The sequence below is a fragment of the Sinocyclocheilus grahami genome, unplaced genomic scaffold (assembly GCF_001515645.1).
Source record: "Sinocyclocheilus grahami isolate Dianchi unplaced genomic scaffold, SAMN03320097.WGS_v1.1 scaffold31.1, whole genome shotgun sequence".
In the NCBI taxonomy this organism is placed as follows: Eukaryota; Metazoa; Chordata; class Actinopteri; order Cypriniformes; family Cyprinidae; genus Sinocyclocheilus; species Sinocyclocheilus grahami.
Window position 1 is genome coordinate 312921 of NW_015505210.1, and position 16699 is coordinate 329619.

The 16699-nt window shown below is 36.9% G+C and overlaps 1 protein-coding gene across 1 annotated transcript; it reads right to left on the reverse strand.

Moving 5' to 3' along the window:
* Positions 1 to 1399: 1399 nt before the first annotated feature.
* Positions 1400 to 9457, reverse strand: LOC107575708 (dihydrolipoyl dehydrogenase, mitochondrial-like). The gene is made up of 14 exons (XM_016262058.1): positions 9343 to 9457; positions 8200 to 8275; positions 7978 to 8057; positions 7830 to 7898; positions 7672 to 7741; positions 7396 to 7496; positions 7149 to 7289; positions 5733 to 5834; positions 5386 to 5576; positions 5131 to 5301; positions 2154 to 2343; positions 1911 to 2048; positions 1739 to 1828; positions 1400 to 1408 (listed from the first exon to the last, which is right to left on the reverse strand). Exons 1-14 carry the CDS (start codon positions 9379 to 9381, stop codon positions 1400 to 1402), a joined length of 1467 nt encoding a protein of 488 aa, XP_016117544.1. The 5' UTR covers positions 9382 to 9457.
* Between the last annotated feature and the right edge of the window lie 7242 nt (positions 9458 to 16699).

Consider the following 16699-nt stretch of genomic DNA (forward strand, 5'->3'; position numbering starts at 1 on the left):
TGTTCTTGCAGCCATATAACCTATGAATGAATGGAAATGCATATTGAGAACTATGTGGGCTGCTTGAATTTGTGCTTCAATGATGAGATACACCAGAAGTGAAAGATGTCTTCCCTCAGGTAGACTGCATGTTTTCTTTGGCTTGCTGGATGTTTGGCTGATGATCAATAATCACGTTGTTTGCATTCACCTCATCTAATTCGCCGAAATCAAAACGCGGTCGGTAAAGCACTAACGTTAGTCCCGTACCGTGAAGCGGGAGAGGGTTCTTCAAGCCTTCCTATGTTCTCAAATAAAACAATGCTATGTCCAAAAAGAATGATTAATTATCAATTGTGTTAATGTTAGCTAAATTAACATTAAATTGTGTAGTAAGCTAGCTAATGTTATCTTGTTACACTATCATTGACTCAAAAGTGCTTTGAACTGATTTTTTTTTTTTAAATGTTTTTTAATAATTTACAAGTAATCAGCACCTTACATTATTATGGCCCAACTGTTACACCTGCTCTACCCATGTTAGGGTCCTAAAAATACAATCAGGTCCAAAGCTCAGTGTGGGAAATGGTAGTAAACGGTAATTTATTATTTGAATATATTATTATTTATTAAATCTCAGATGTGCTGTGTTCGTTGTCATATAGGACACAAAAAATGTCGGCGAGCATAGCGGAAGTGACGTCTTCGGTACCCAAGAATAGCAGATGAGAGTACTAGAGTGTGTGCGCGCTGTGCAGGAGACATTGACCTCTGGTGGCCTGAAAGAAGAAACTGCAGTTGAGTTTAGGAATTTATTTTAGGCTAAATGATGATCACAATCATGTTCATATTATTATTAGCATATTGTTCCATCAAATCCTGTCTTATCCTATGCTCTTGTCTTAATAATAAGTCAACTATATATAATTATTTGCTGACACAATGCAAACAAGGCTGATGCAAATGTTTAAATGCAAACAAGGGAAAGAAAATATTTTACTTTTTAAAATAAAATTAAATGCAGGATTACTGTAAACCCTAAAAATAAATTCATTGATGTTTACTTCCCTATAAAAAAAAAGAAATTACTTCTGCAGTTAATGATCTTCAAAGTTCAGTTCGTCACACATTCTGTTTAAATAGTAATAAACAATCTTAACTATGAGGATAGTGAAATTCTATTTCCATTTTTATTAGTTTTTGATTGATAATACATTAATATATGATTTTTTTTTATATTATAATAGACTCGTTATTTATTATAATCTTTGATATAACTGTATAGTCTTGAAGGATTAGGTGATATTTTTCATCCTGATCTAACCTGACTGATATTAAAGTTGGTTGGCAAATTAGAAACTTAAAATTAATTTGCAGTTACGTTTTTAGTATTTTTAGCAAGACAAAAATTAGACTACATTCAGAGACACTGAGTGGGCAAAAGAAAAAGGTTGTTTAACACATGGAAAAAAGAATAAAGCTACAATTAATAATAATAATATGTTTTCTGCATTGCTTTGCATAAAAGTATGTCTAAATACACATGTAATAATAATAATAATACATATTTTAATGAACATTTTTGCATGAATTATTCTACAAAAAGGGAAAATGGTCTAACACATTTGAAAAATATATATAAAAAATGTTGTAATTATTTAATTATTATTAATGCTGATATTTTATTTATTTATTATTTAAATATTACACAATTGAAAAAAGTTATTTAAAAAAATAAAACTATATTCAGGACACTTACGGGGTGGGCGTGACACACTCGTGCAACATCCTCACATGATGCTCCATATTCCATAGCTAATGCAGCCTCATTAATCATCTCACCTGCCCCCTGTAAAATGAAAATTGAACATGAATTATGTAATTAAAAATGACCTCCTATAGAGGAAAAGCAAAAGCAGACAGATCATTACCGATCCCAGAATGTGCGCTCCCAGCATCCTGTCTGTGTCCTTGTGGCTGAGGATCTTTACCAGTCCATCTGTGTCAGCATTCGTCTTAGCTCTGCTGTTGGCTGCGAAGGGAAATTTGCCTATCTTGTACGGCACACCCTGGAAAATAGGCAATTATTTGTGATGCATGTTAGAAGAAAATGTTTGATATGACAATGCAACTTAAATAGAAAGGTGTGCTAAAATAAAAAGGAGTCTACTCACTTCCTCTTTAAGCTGTTCCTCGGTCTTGCCGACCCAGGCGACCTCAGGGTGTGTGTATATAACGGAGGGCACACAGTTGTAGTCGATATGGACGGCTCCTCCTGCCATTCCCTCGACACAAATGATACCTTCATCTTCTGCTTTATGGGCCAACATGGGTCCAGCTACAACATCTCCAATGGCAAAGATACTATAAGAGATTTGCAAAGCATATTAGGACTTGTCTGTCGCAACGTATACAAGAAAACTCACTTCAAATCTCCATACTTGGGCACTTTGGTCTGGAAACGGCCACTGACAGGGATTCTCCCACGGTTATCCAGTTCGATACCGACAGCCTCAAGACCAAGGTTACTGGTGAAGGGACGGCGGCCAATGCACACCAGCAGAACGTCACAGGTGAGCGTTTCGTTCTTGCCACCAGCTGCAGCTTCCACACTAACCAAACAACAAACAACAAAATGGGCAAAAGCACTAAATTAATTAGTTCCCAAACCGCAGCTGGAGAAACGCCACACTCACGCCACATCGATCTTGCCGTCAGGTCTCCTGGTGGCGCCCATGACCTTGGTGCTCAGTTTGAACTTCAACCCCTGCTTCTGGAGAATTCGCTGGAAGTTCTTGGAGATCTCCATGTCGATGCCCATTCCGCCGACGTGGCCGAGGAACTCCACTGCTGTAACTTTGGCACCCAGCCTCTGCCACACGGACCCCTGGGAACAAACAAAATGGATTTCCATAATCAAACCCAATTCAGAAACATCATCAGCCTTTAAAGTTACAAACATGCAGTTTCATTACCAAAATTAACAATTTAGATTAGTGTTATGATGAATAGAGAATGAAACACCTGAAATCATCCAGTCACTCACTCACCAACTCTACGCCAATGACTCCAGCTCCAATCACGATGAGCTCCTCTGGAACCTTCTTGAGGGACAAAGCGCCGGTGGAGGAGACAATGGTGTCTTCATCAATCTATCAAAAGGGGACCATAATTATACAAGACGGCAGACCAAGCAAGGAAACTGTTGAACATAAATAATCTTTTGCGTGACTAATCAAAATAAAAACCTGAAATCGCAATATGGCTTAGTGCGATTATCAAATCACAAAGAATGCAGTTTAATTAATGAGAAGAAGCGCTTATAAACCAGTTTGGAAGGGCTCCCTGTGGTGTTCCAAAAAAATAAAAGCTCAATGGTTTAATGTTTGAAAATTAAGAAATAAAATTTATAATATTACTACGGTAATTATACAGCTATACTATAAAATAAAATTAAAATAAATTTTCTTAAATACCCATTTGTTTTGTACAGTGAAATATTACAATTGTAATATTTCTTTTTTTTATAATATTTTTATTTAGCAATAATTATTTTTCTTCTCAGAAAAGAAAAAAAAAACAATTTGATTTTTTTTGTCCCCCAAATCGTGCAGCCCTAATTTACAGTACAAAAAATATATATATTTACAGAGAAAAATCAATATTAATTATTAAACTAATTAACAATTTGCTATTTTACTAAATATTTCTGTGTGCTATGTATTTGATCCTTATTACAGTTCTGTGCAGTTAGTTTAGCAAGCTGCTAACTGACAAACTCTACTGATATCACATGTGATTTGAGGTTTCCATGGGTGGGTTCCATATGCAGTTTAATTAATGAGAAGAAGCGCTTATAAACCAGTTTGGAAGGGCTCCCTGTGGTGTTCCAAAAAAATAAAAGCTCAATGGTTTAATGTTTGAAAATTAAGAAATAAAATTTATAATATTACTACGGTAATTATACAGCTATACTATAAAATAAAATTAAAATAAATTTTCTTAAATACCCATTTGTTTTGTACAGTGAAATATTACAATTGTAATATTTCTTTTTTTTATAATATTTTTATTTAGCAATAATTATTTTTCTTCTCAGAAAAGAAAAAAAAAAACAATTTGATTTTTTTTGTCCCCCAAATCGTGCAGCCCTAATTTACAGTACAAAAAATATATATATTTACAGAGAAAAATCAATATTAATTATTAAACTAATTAACAATTTGCTATTTTACTAAATATTTCTGTGTGCTATGTATTTTATCCTTATTACAGTTCTGTGCAGTTAGTTTAGCAAGCTGCTAACTGACAAACTCTACTGATATCACATGTGATTTGAGGTTTCCATGGGTGGGTTCCATATCGATCAGGTTGCTCACTTAAGCTCAAAGTACACTTCAATGGTCCGCACACTGTCGGCGTGAAACAGTTTTCGTCAAAAGAAAGTCGAGTGAATGTACAGTGCTCTCTTCCACCTTCAATACCACGACTGAGGTGCCCTTGGGCAAGGCACCAAACCCCCAACTGGCGCCGCAGCATAAATGGCTGCCCACTGCTCCGGGTGTGTGTTCATGGTGTGTGTGTGTTCACTGCTGTGTTGTGTGCCCTTAGGATGGGTTAAACGCAGAGCACTAATTCCTAGTATGGGTAACCAAACTTGGCCACGTCACATCACTTTCACTTTAAAAAAAAAAAAGAAAAAAAGAAGTGGACGTCCGCGCACACTGTTTGCGAGCCTTAAATAAGCAATTTTTGTGTCCCTGTGGATGGTCTGTGCACAACAGCGCAGACACAAAGTGAATGTTACGACAGAATTAGTCGACTAAGTGATACTGCACATATGTCGAACTCATCTATCTGTGCTCATGCGTGGCACAGTATATTTTAAAAGCTGTGCGGACATGGCTATGCACGAGATGAAGCAGAACACGGTAAAAGAAGTACACCTTTAGAAGGCAGCTGTCTATGTAGGCTTAGGTTCTTGTTTATCGCTGATGTACCTCAATGCCTGGGAAGGGGGTGACCTCTGATCCAGTAGCGATGAGGATGTTCTTGGTGTTTATGACTTGCTCTCCATCCTCAGTCATTGCAGTTACTTGATTCTTACCAGTTATCAGTCCAAAACCATTGACATGAGTTACCTAGCCATACTTGGGCACTTTGGTCTGGAAACGGCCACTGACAGGGATTCTCCCACGGTTATCCAGTTCGATACCGACAGCCTCAAGACCAAGGTTACTGGTGAAGGGACGGCGGCCAATGCACACCAGCAGAACGTCACAGGTGAGCGTTTCGTTCTTGCCACCAGCTGCAGCTTCCACACTAACCAAACAACAAACAACAAAATGGGCAAAAGCACTAAATTAATTAGTTCCCAAACCGCAGCTGGAGAAACGCCACACTCACGCCACATCGATCTTGCCGTCAGGTCTCCTGGTGGCGCCCATGACCTTGGTGCTCAGTTTGAACTTCAACCCCTGCTTCTGGAGAATTCGCTGGAAGTTCTTGGAGATCTCCATGTCGATGCCCATTCCGCCGACGTGGCCGAGGAACTCCACCGCTGTGACTTTGGCACCAAGCCTCTGCCATACGGACCCCTGGAAACAAACAGAATGGATCTCCATTATCAAACCCAATTCAGAAGCATCATTGGACTTCAAATGTTACAAACAAGTAGTTTCATGACCAAACTTTAGATCAGTGTTATGATGATTATGGAATGAAACACCACAATCAACCAATTGCCTACTCACCAACTCTACGCCAATGACTCCAGCTCCAATCACGATGAGCTCCTCTGGAACCTTCTTGAGGGACAAAGCGCCGGTGGAGGAGACAATGGTGTCTTCATCAATCTATCAAAAGGGGACCATAATTATACAAGACGGCAGACCAAGCAAGGAAACTGTTGAACATAAATAATCTTTTGCGTGACTAATCAAAATAAAAACCTGAAATCGCAATATGGCTTAGTGCGATTATCAAATCACAAAGAATGCAGTTTAATTAATGAGAAGAAGCGCTTATAAACCAGTTTGGAAGGGCTCCCTGTGGTGTTCCAAAAAAATAAAAGCTCAATGGTTTAATGTTTGAAAATTAAGAAATAAAATTTATAATATTACTACGGTAATTATACAGCTATACTATAAAATAAAATTAAAATAAATTTTCTTAAATACCCATTTGTTTTGTACAGTGAAATATTACAATTGTAATATTTCTTTTTTTTATAATATTTTTATTTAGCAATAATTATTTTTCTTCTCAGAAAAGAAAAAAAAAACAATTTGATTTTTTTTGTCCCCCAAATCGTGCAGCCCTAATTTACAGTACAAAAAATATATATATTTACAGAGAAAAATCAATATTAATTATTAAACTAATTAACAATTTGCTATTTTACTAAATATTTCTGTGTGCTATGTATTTGATCCTTATTACAGTTCTGTGCAGTTAGTTTAGCAAGCTGCTAACTGACAAACTCTACTGATATCACATGTGATTTGAGGTTTCCATGGGTGGGTTCCATATCGATCAGGTTGCTCACTTAAGCTCAAAGTACACTTCAATGGTCCGCACACTGTCGGCGTGAAACAGTTTTCGTCAAAAGAAAGTCGAGTGAATGTACAGTGCTCTCTTCCACCTTCAATACCACGACTGAGGTGCCCTTGGGCAAGGCACCAAACCCCCAACTGGCGCCGCAGCATAAATGGCTGCCCACTGCTCCGGGTGTGTGTTCATGGTGTGTGTGTGTTCACTGCTGTGTTGTGTGCCCTTAGGATGGGTTAAACGCAGAGCACTAATTCCTAGTATGGGTAACCAAACTTGGCCACGTCACATCACTTTCACTTTAAAAAAAAAAAAAGAAAAAAAGAAGTGGACGTCCGCGCACACTGTTTGCGAGCCTTAAATAAGCAATTTTTGTGTCCCTGTGGATGGTCTGTGCACAACAGCGCAGACACAAAGTGAATGTTACGACAGAATTAGTCGACTAAGTGATACTGCACATATGTCGAACTCATCTATCTGTGCTCATGCGTGGCACAGTATATTTTAAAAGCTGTGCGGACATGGCTATGCACGAGATGAAGCAGAACACGGTAAAAGAAGTACACCTTTAGAAGGCAGCTGTCTATGTAGGCTTAGGTTCTTGTTTATCGCTGATGTACCTCAATGCCTGGGAAGGGGGTGACCTCTGATCCAGTAGCGATGAGGATGTTCTTGGTGTTTATGACTTGCTCTCCATCCTCAGTCATTGCAGTTACTTGATTCTTACCAGTTATCAGTCCAAAACCATTGACATGAGTTACCTAGGGATTGCAACAATTTTATATGGCTCGAAAAAGTGTATTGATCCACAACCACGTTAAAGGATAAACGGATAAAACAAATGGGAAAATGAATACTGAATCTCACTTTGTTCTGTTTAAATAAGTGTGCGATTCCTCCTGTCAGAGCTTTGACAGCCCCACTCTTCTGTGCCATCATCTTCTCCAGATTCAATGAGATCCCTTGAACTAATGCAGAATAAATCAATATAAATTAGATTTACTACCAGACTTAAAAAGACACGATACCCCAAATCCACTATCATTTATTACAGTTAAAATGGCCTCATTTGAATCTGTTGGCTTCTGCATATCCTTGAGGTACAGGTCACAATAAACATCGCATGTTTACACTTGAACTTACTTTCAATGCCTCTGCTTTCGAAATCATTCCCGTGTGCCAAGTGATACAGGTACGAGTTGTTCAGCAGAGCCTTAAATAAGCACAAAAAAATAAGCTTATTCTATCAAGTTATGATTAAGTTAAAAGCTTTTTGGAAAGGCATTTTTAAATTCACAAACCTTTGACGGGATGCAGCCCACATTCAAGCACGTCCCCCCGAGGGTCGCGTTCTTTTCCACGCATACTGTCTGTGAAAGAAGGTTGCATGTTACCAACGCAGTCAAAGAAAAGCTGATGGCATCTGTGATCGGGGTGTCAAAACGATACCTTAAAGCCAAGCTGAGCTGCTTTGATGGCGGCGACATATCCTCCCGGCCCAGAGCCAACAACTGTGACATCAGCATCAACTATGACAAGACAAATGATTATTTGAATATGGATTTACATATTAGTGCATTTCATATCATTTAACTTGTCTGTTTTTTAAATAAAGGTCATCACTGAATGATTATGAATATATCAGTACTGATATGACTAAAGTCATCTTACTTGGTGATTTATCAGCATATGTTCTCACAGACAAGACTGTGGCTCCATGCAGCTTGTTGGGGAGGTGCTGACCTCGCTGTATTGTACGATAGGAATAGAAACAACAACATTTTATTATACAGATATTGCTTCTCCATACTCTACTTTAATGCTTACAAATGACAAACAAAATATTTGAATACACTTTAAAATAAAATAAACATTCCAAAGGGAGAACGAGACAAAAATAGAAAAATAAATGTCAGCATTTAAAGGGATAAAGGTCAAAAGAAAGTTAATCAATTGCATAATTATGTTGCAATAAAGGCAGGCCTCAAATGTCTCCATATAAATATTAGATTAAAATAAAGAAAATTACAAATATTGCCTTGGCCACTAACTAAAATAAAATTAGTGTAGGTTGAAGTACTAAAATAACTAACACTGAAACAAAAATAAACCTAAATAGAAATATTAAAAAAATAATAAAAACTAAACAAATTTTCTTTGGTTTTTCACTTTAGTTTTGATTTGCATCCAATATTTCCAGTTTGCGGTTTGTTTTTGCACTATTACATATTTAGGAAGATACAGATAGCACATGCATGACCAGAAATTTTATTTTAAAATATGTTGTTGTCACTAATGTTTCCAAAATAAATATTCCCTAAATGTGGCTTTCTCTCAAAAACTAGTCTTCTGTCAACCTAGACTGCACTTTTGGGCATCACTGGCATATTTTAGGTAGGCGGCCAACTAAGTATTGTATTTGAACACGCTTGTGATGTCCACAAAGGCTAAATACTTGGTGTGTACCTGGATCAGAATGTGGCCTACATGGCAAGTTATCAAAAAAGCTCCAAAGATTCAGTAAACGATACGCCCCTACAAGTTCAACCAGTGAACAAATTCGAAGTTGTGTAAATATGCATTAGCACTATTAATAAATTATATATAATATACACACAAGTAAATTCGTGTGGCTAAGTATGTATTGTAAACTCTTGGTTAAACTGCTTCGTTCGTGTTTATGGGATGACAACTGTGCACGATGGCATGCGAGTATGTTGGGCCTACGCAGTAACAACATTGCATTTCTGTGTACAACGGAGTATGGATATACCATATAAGTATACTGTCCTGTTCCAAATAAACAGTCATTACCGTAGCGAGTGTGCGGTATAGATGGTTCCAGGTCTGCATTTTGACCGTAGCGTTCGCTGTGCCCAAGGACTCGGAAATGTACGCATGCGCAGTACGGAAAGCGTCGCTGCCTGATGATGTCACTCATCCAGCTTGTGACTCGACCAGAAGAAAGTTCACATCGTCAAAAACAGAAGTCAGAAACAGTTTTACACGTATTTTATTTCTCCTATTTAATTTATACTAAAAAAATGTGGTCTTAAATTTCATCAGTTGTTTTCGAATATCTGATACAATAGTTTAGGGATTGTGATGCCAGTTGGGCAATACAATCAAAATGCTTACTCTATTAGGAAAATATCACGTACATGACACAATATGTCAGTTAGACTGTTTTCCATTGAATTAAAGATTTGTATGACTTTAATTTCTGTAAGGAACAACAGTAAAGACATCTCTGTTAGCTGAAAAAGATAATTGATGTAATAATTATGATTGTAAGCGGTAGATCTATTATGCATGTACGGATGTATATATTTTGTATGTATATATGCATGTTTTCTCCTGTTAAAGTTAACTGTTATTAGCTGTTAAACTGTTAACTGCATGTTAACTGTTTCCCCTGTTAAAAAAATCAATAAAAACATAATTTATCATTGAAGCAAACTCTCTTCTCATATCTTATTTTGCTACATATTTTAAAAAGGGACTTATTGTATTAAATGTTTTAGCAATAATGTTGTTGTTGTTTTTAATGTGCATTGATTTTATACACAGCTTTGTATGTAAATTCTCATTAATATTAATTAACTAAAATGTTAATTACATTTTTTTTTTATTATTTACTGAGGGGTTTGTTCCCCCTGCCTCTTACACCCTGAAAATGCATAACATAAAGCATGCAAAAATTGTAAAACTGATTAATATAATATAATATAATTAATATAAAGCTTTTGTGTACTTCTCCTTTACAATCTCCTGCCATTAGAACGACTCATACCCAAACAGTACGCAAGAAACAGTTCCCTCTAGCGGTTAAATAAAGCAACTGATACTCAGAAACTTTGTTTTCCCCGCAAGCAGTGGAATACTAATGGGATTTGGCTTATAAAGATTAATTGTAATGTGCGTGGGAATTAAAAGATCCATTCCATGCAAAAAATAAAAAAGGATATTTGCTCATATTACATACAGTTTGTAGAACTCTCAAGCATTTCTTAAAGAACATTTTAGATTTGTCATATTTCAGCTGTTCATTTCTTGCTGGCTATTGTATTCAATTTCATGAATTAAATGTGTTTTCATTTTGAAATAAAGTAATATATAATATTTAGTTATGTAAATATAATGTAAATTGCGTGCCAGTAACACAATTCACTAAAAAGGACCATATATCACGGTTGACTTCAGTTTCCATTTTCCATCAGTTTCAAGAGACATAATGAGATTGAAGAGGATTAGACCGGAAGTTCACTCAAACGGAGCAAAAAGAGAGATTTTTTTTATTGCTTTAGATAACAATACAACATATACTTTGGAACCAGGGGAGTAAAAAACACACAATAATAATAATAATAAAAAAGCAAAGCATACATTCACAGAGATACAAGACCGTTGTGTCATTCAAAGAGTTTGAAGATATTACACAGATGAACAGTCTTTATAGCTTTTCCATTATTACTAGAATAGTAGAAAAGTACTTTTCAAATTCTTTGAGAAAAGAGGCTTTTTGTTAGAAAACTTACACTTATGAATGTGAAATTTGACTAATAAAATTTAATTAACAGATTAATTACAAAAAGTTATCATACTTTAGAAATCCAAAAATTACATTTTCAAAATGCAAAACAAAAGTAAAGAGTACCCTTTTCTTAATAAACAGATACATCATACCATAACTTTTTCACATGTCTACAATGACAGAAAATGTGGGGTACTGTTTCCAAATGCAAAGAGCAAAAAGAGCAGCTAACACCAATATCTTTCTTAAACTTACTAAGTAAATGTTTGACCGGGTAGAATTTGAGTATTATCTTAAAATAAATCTCTTTCACCTTGTTTGTAACAAAAAACTTATGAGGTAATAACCAAACACTTACCCAATCGATCAGGAAACAGTCCTCCATAAAATGCGCTGCACACATCTGAATATTTGGGTTGAAGTGTTCTGGAACAGTGTTGTAAATACAACTTAACCACTGATTTCTAGTCGTGTCCTCTTTTAGAAGACCAAACAAAGGATTTTCGCTTTCGCAGCGCCACACACGGCGGCCTAGAGTGAGGAACGGCCGGAGGACTAGAGTGAGCAGAGGCGGTGGGCTTGAGAACGGCACGGCGGGCGGATTCGACGAAGGCGCGTCCGGCGGGCTTGCAGCAACCACATGTGACGACCCCGGGCTGGACTCCGCTTTGTCCACGGTGAAAGCCGATCCGGTGATCCACAGCGCAAAGTTGTAATATTTCCTCAGCAACCAGCACGGATCAGCTCCAGGCATGACGAAGCAGATATCGTCCTCTTTGGAAGACCAAACAAAGTAGTTTCGCTTTCACAAGGAAACACAGCGCCTTCACGACATGGCGGCGGCGGCAACAACAATACTACAGTGAGAATAAAAGTTACGGCTTCTTTCTTTGCGTGAACATTTGGGCGGCGTTATAAAAAAATCTTCCCACATAGTGAGGTAGACATGTGGGGGCGTGTTAGAACGAGCCGTTTTAGGTAGGCGTGGTTGACTCTTAACTTTTATAAAGAATATCTCTTTGGATTTGAGACTTTACTCTTTGCAACTTTACAGATCTTCTTTATGCACCAAGAGCTTGTAACACTCCAAAGAGAAAGGAAAAATTTAAATCGCATCATATGACCCCTTTAAACATTTTTAATAGGTGATTACTACATGCAATACAAAACAAATTGTTATGGCCCCTTGTTGTCTAGGGGTAATGTTAAAGCTATTTGGATACTGGATGGACAAGGAAAATCTGGTACGCATACAGTATGTACAAGTGTAGGTGACATTCACCCCAAAAACAACATTCTGTGTGTCTATACAATTAGAAAATTAATAAGTATATGTCACATGACATTCCTGCCTGCCAGGAGAAATCTAGAAAGTCAAGGCCACCATTTTTAAATGAATTAATAACAACAGATTTATTAATGTAGTGCACACGATTCTTCCACAGAAAATGAAATAAAATCAGATCAATGGTATTGATAGTTTAGATTGTCTAAATGTATAGATAAAGCAACATAGGTTAGTCTAGAAATCCCTTCTGCTTTCGACAGAAGAACTCTACCTCTAAGGGAGATGTCCCTTAATAACCATAGGAGCAAGACCAGAGATCTTCAGTCATCATTCACTTTCATTGCATCTTTTATCCCATATACGAAATGATGCCTGAAGCTGTCATTATGTCTAACCTCTCCCTCTGTGATCCGCAAAATAAATAATTTCACAGTTTAGGAATAACATGAGGGCGAGTAGGCCTACATTTTGGTCGAACTATTCTGGTAAAAGTAACTTGGTATTAAATTGAGGTCAATGCAAAAATAATTTGCTTATTTCTTCTACAACGATTTCCCTTATTACAGCTTCACTTTTATTAAGACATCATTAATCATTCATGATAATTAATAAAATCACTCTTGCTACAGGCAGGGCACTGACTTTTGCCACCTCTACTGCGCATGTGCGGTATCATAGCAACAGTGATAAACTTGCAGGCGGACAGTGAAGCAGTGGGCAAGATGTCAACGCCGCGGGAGCTAGAGGCAGAATACCTGGAGAAACACAAAATTGTTGAGCTGATGGATACTTTATCTAGTATGCTCTTCTACAGACCAGGTGAAACTTTTGACGCGTCTCGTAGTAGATTTGGTAGATTACTTTAGTCTGTAAACTGCCGTATTTAATGTTACCTTAACCAGCATAAATGTGAAATTGAGAGTTTGAAAATGTAAAGATTTTTTTAAAACAGATTTTATTAAAGTTTTTATCTTTCTTAAATTAAATGTTTATAGAGTGGTGCATGCGTAAATAAGCTCTACCTAATCTCTACAGGCAGTGAAAACATGACATTTCCATTTAAAAATGAGCTAAAAATGTATTCTACATGTAGCCTGTTGATATGTAATGGCATCATATAGGGACTTGCACATTGGTGGATTATTTTCTTCAGTAAGTAAGAGAGTTAAGATGAGTTTGTTTCTTCATCAGAACCGATTTGGAGAAATTTAGCATTACATCACTTGCTCACCAGTGGATCCTCTGCAGTGAATGGGTGCCGTCAGAATGAGAGTTTAAGCAGTCTTATTTCTAAGAAATAATCCATCATTAAGGCATTTTAACTTTGAAACTGTTGCTTCTGGCCAAACGTCCAATCCACAATCAATAATAACGCTTCCTCTATAAAAAAATTCTGTTCTCCTCTCACATCAAAATCCATTGACATATTTGTTTAGAACTGTTTTTGCTTGTGAACAGTACTTGATCTGTGCATATTTCTCTCCTGATTCAGACGACTTTTTCACTGGAGAAAGCAATATTTTGTATTTAGCTGGATTCTGACGGCACCCATTCACTGCAGAGGATCCATTGGTGAACAAGTGATGTAGTGCTACATTTCACCAAATCTGTTCTGATGAAGAAACAAACACATCTACGTCTTGGATGGCCCGAGGTTACTGAATTTTCAGCAAATTTAAATTTTTGGGTGAACTATTCCTATTCATAATGTGACTAAGTTCAGTATCCCGTTTATTGTATAAGTAGTAAGTCATGGGGAAACAACTGACCCTAAGATTGACCTGAATGCACTGTGACTTTAACAGTCCATTTCCCTGAATACTTCCATGTAAACTTAAATTGTTTTGTTTACAATTCATGAGTATAAGAATTATACTAATGGTATGACTCTGTATATGCACAACATGGCTTATACAGAGTCATGTTGTGCATATACAGAGTCATACCATTAGTATGTATATGCACAACATGGCTTTCCAACAGCACTGAAGATACTTGGCATCAAGAATTTCAATGAGTTCCCAGAAGGAGCCAGTGATGACAGAATATTACAAGAGACATTCATAACAGAAGCGTAAGTATAACCACCGCTTGAGTGATATGGCATCATCTGAAGAGTCAAAGACTCTGAATTCAGACCTAATACCTAATGCATTCAGTATGTCCATGTATTATTTTGTATGTTTGATTGTATCAGCAGTATGTTATGTCTTTAATGTTTTGATACCCTTGAATAGGACAGATTAGTGTCTGTGCATTTTGTTCATGGTTTATCCAGACCTCTCTAATTCTCTGTTTAGGACAGAAGGGCTTGTCGGACGTACAGCAACATTCCAGCAACAGGAGAACTCAGCATCTTTGTCCTAAGTATCTTTAAAACTGCTTTTATAACTATTTATATGAAAACAGTACATATGTATGCAGCTATAAATAAATGATTTAAAACAAGTACCTAATGCAAACTGAAAATCTTCACACATCTCACCATTTCATAAAAGTCTTGCCATTTCAGTTTTAACACTTCCTATGCGTGTGGGTCAGATTTTGCCAACTTTGTGAAGACCAAATGTCCCTAGAGTTAAACCTTAAAGGGACAGTTCACCCAGAAATGAAAAATCTGTCATTAGTCAGCCTCAAGTTGTTCCAAACCTGTATGAATTAATTTCTTCTGTTATATTTTGAAGAATGTTGGTAACCAAACAGTTGATGGTCTCCATTGACTTCCATAGTATATTTTTCCATACTATGGAAGTCAATAAGATGTCAGTTTTCATTTTTGGGTGAATTTTCACCTTAAATCGCCTATATGAAGACCAACCAACATGACTTAATAATCATGTTTTAATGAAATTGTAAAAATGCTAAACGTTTTCCACACCATGACACAAAAATAAAAGTGTTTTATGTGAGATTCCATGAAATACAGCATTCTAAATGTATATTTACATGTTTATTATTTACAATAAATATATTTTAATAATTATATATGTATTTATTTAACAGTTATTCAACTTATTTCTTATTTGTAAGAGGAAAATTGTGTCTAACAATATCAAAATACCAGAAAACAGCAGAAATAAAATTAAAATGTAAACAAATCAACAAAGCAGAAATACATTTTGTAACACACAGTAGGCCTCCATATTAATGCAGTGATGCTGAATAATTCATGGCAGCCTCAATACTACAGTTTGAGCGAGTTGTAACTATGACCTCACATATGAAAGTGTTCATTATTTAATTTAGGAGCAGCTAAAGCTCTTGATGCAAATATAAATTTTACCCACTTACTGACCTTTTGACTTATTTCATACATTATGAACATGGATTTTATTTTTACATGAGCTTTTATGCAAGTGTTTGACGTTAAAACAGCTAAAAAGAACATTATTTTGTGTATTTGGTGTAATGAAATGTGTTTATGCGGTTTAAGGTAAAAAAAAACACATTATTTTCCACAAACTGTACATTATTGTTTCTCCTCTATGCCCCACCTTTCTGAAACACGTCGATTTTTACAAAGCTCATCGGTTTGAAAATCGAGGTGTGCTGTGATTGGCCAGCTGTCCAGTGCGTTGTGATTGGCCGAATACCTCAAGCATGTTACGGAAATGTTACGCCCCTCACCATACTGTGATGCCGTGTCCCGGCCGGAGCGAAGAGACAAAAACATTAAAACCCATTATAAACGAGGCATTTGTTGCATCCAGTGGGAACATAATTACTGATTATACTGTCTTTTTACGCGTTGCATCGCGCCGCGTAAACATAAAACCATGTCTGCATTTGTGATCAGAGAAATGACAAACAACAAGCGCTATTCTACACTGCCAAAAACTCGCGTTTGAATCATCAGTGGCAAATTCTAAATTCTAATTCCAAACATAGTAGTTTCGCTTTCACAACGAAACACACGGCGGGCTAGAGTGAGCGGAGGCCGGAGGCCTAGAGTGAGCGGAGGCGGGCGGGCTTGCAGCAACCACATGTGACGACCCCGGACTGGACTCTGCTTCGTCCTCGGTGAAAGCCGATCCGGCGATCCACAGCGCAAAGTTGATGTATTTCCTCAGTGACCAGCACGGATCAGCTCCAGGCATGACGAAGAGGATATCGTCCTCTTTTGGAAGGCCAAACAAAGTAGTTTCGCTTTCACAACAAAGCACAGCGCCTTCACAACATGGCGGCAGCAACAATACTACAGTGAGAATAAAAGTTACGCCTTCTTTCTTTGCGTGAACATTTGGGCGGCGTTATGCAAATCTTCCCACATCTTGACGTAGACATGTGGGGGCGTGTTAGAACGAGCCGTTTTAGGTAGACGTGGTTGACTCTTAACTTTTATAAAGAAT

What these genes read in the sequence shown, in the direction of transcription:
- LOC107575708 (XM_016262058.1), bottom strand. Translation starts at nt 9,381, where the DNA reads ATGCAGACCTGGAACCATCTATACCGCACACTCGCTACG. An exon ending in ATATGCTGATAAATCACCAA is followed by an intron (nt 8,058 to 8,199) that starts GTAAGATGACTT and finishes GTCTTGTCATAG; the next exon opens with TTGATGCTGATGTCACAGTT. An exon ending in CAGCTCAGCTTGGCTTTAAG is followed by an intron (nt 7,899 to 7,977) that starts GTATCGTTTTGA and finishes CTTCTTTCACAG; the next exon opens with ACAGTATGCGTGGAAAAGAA.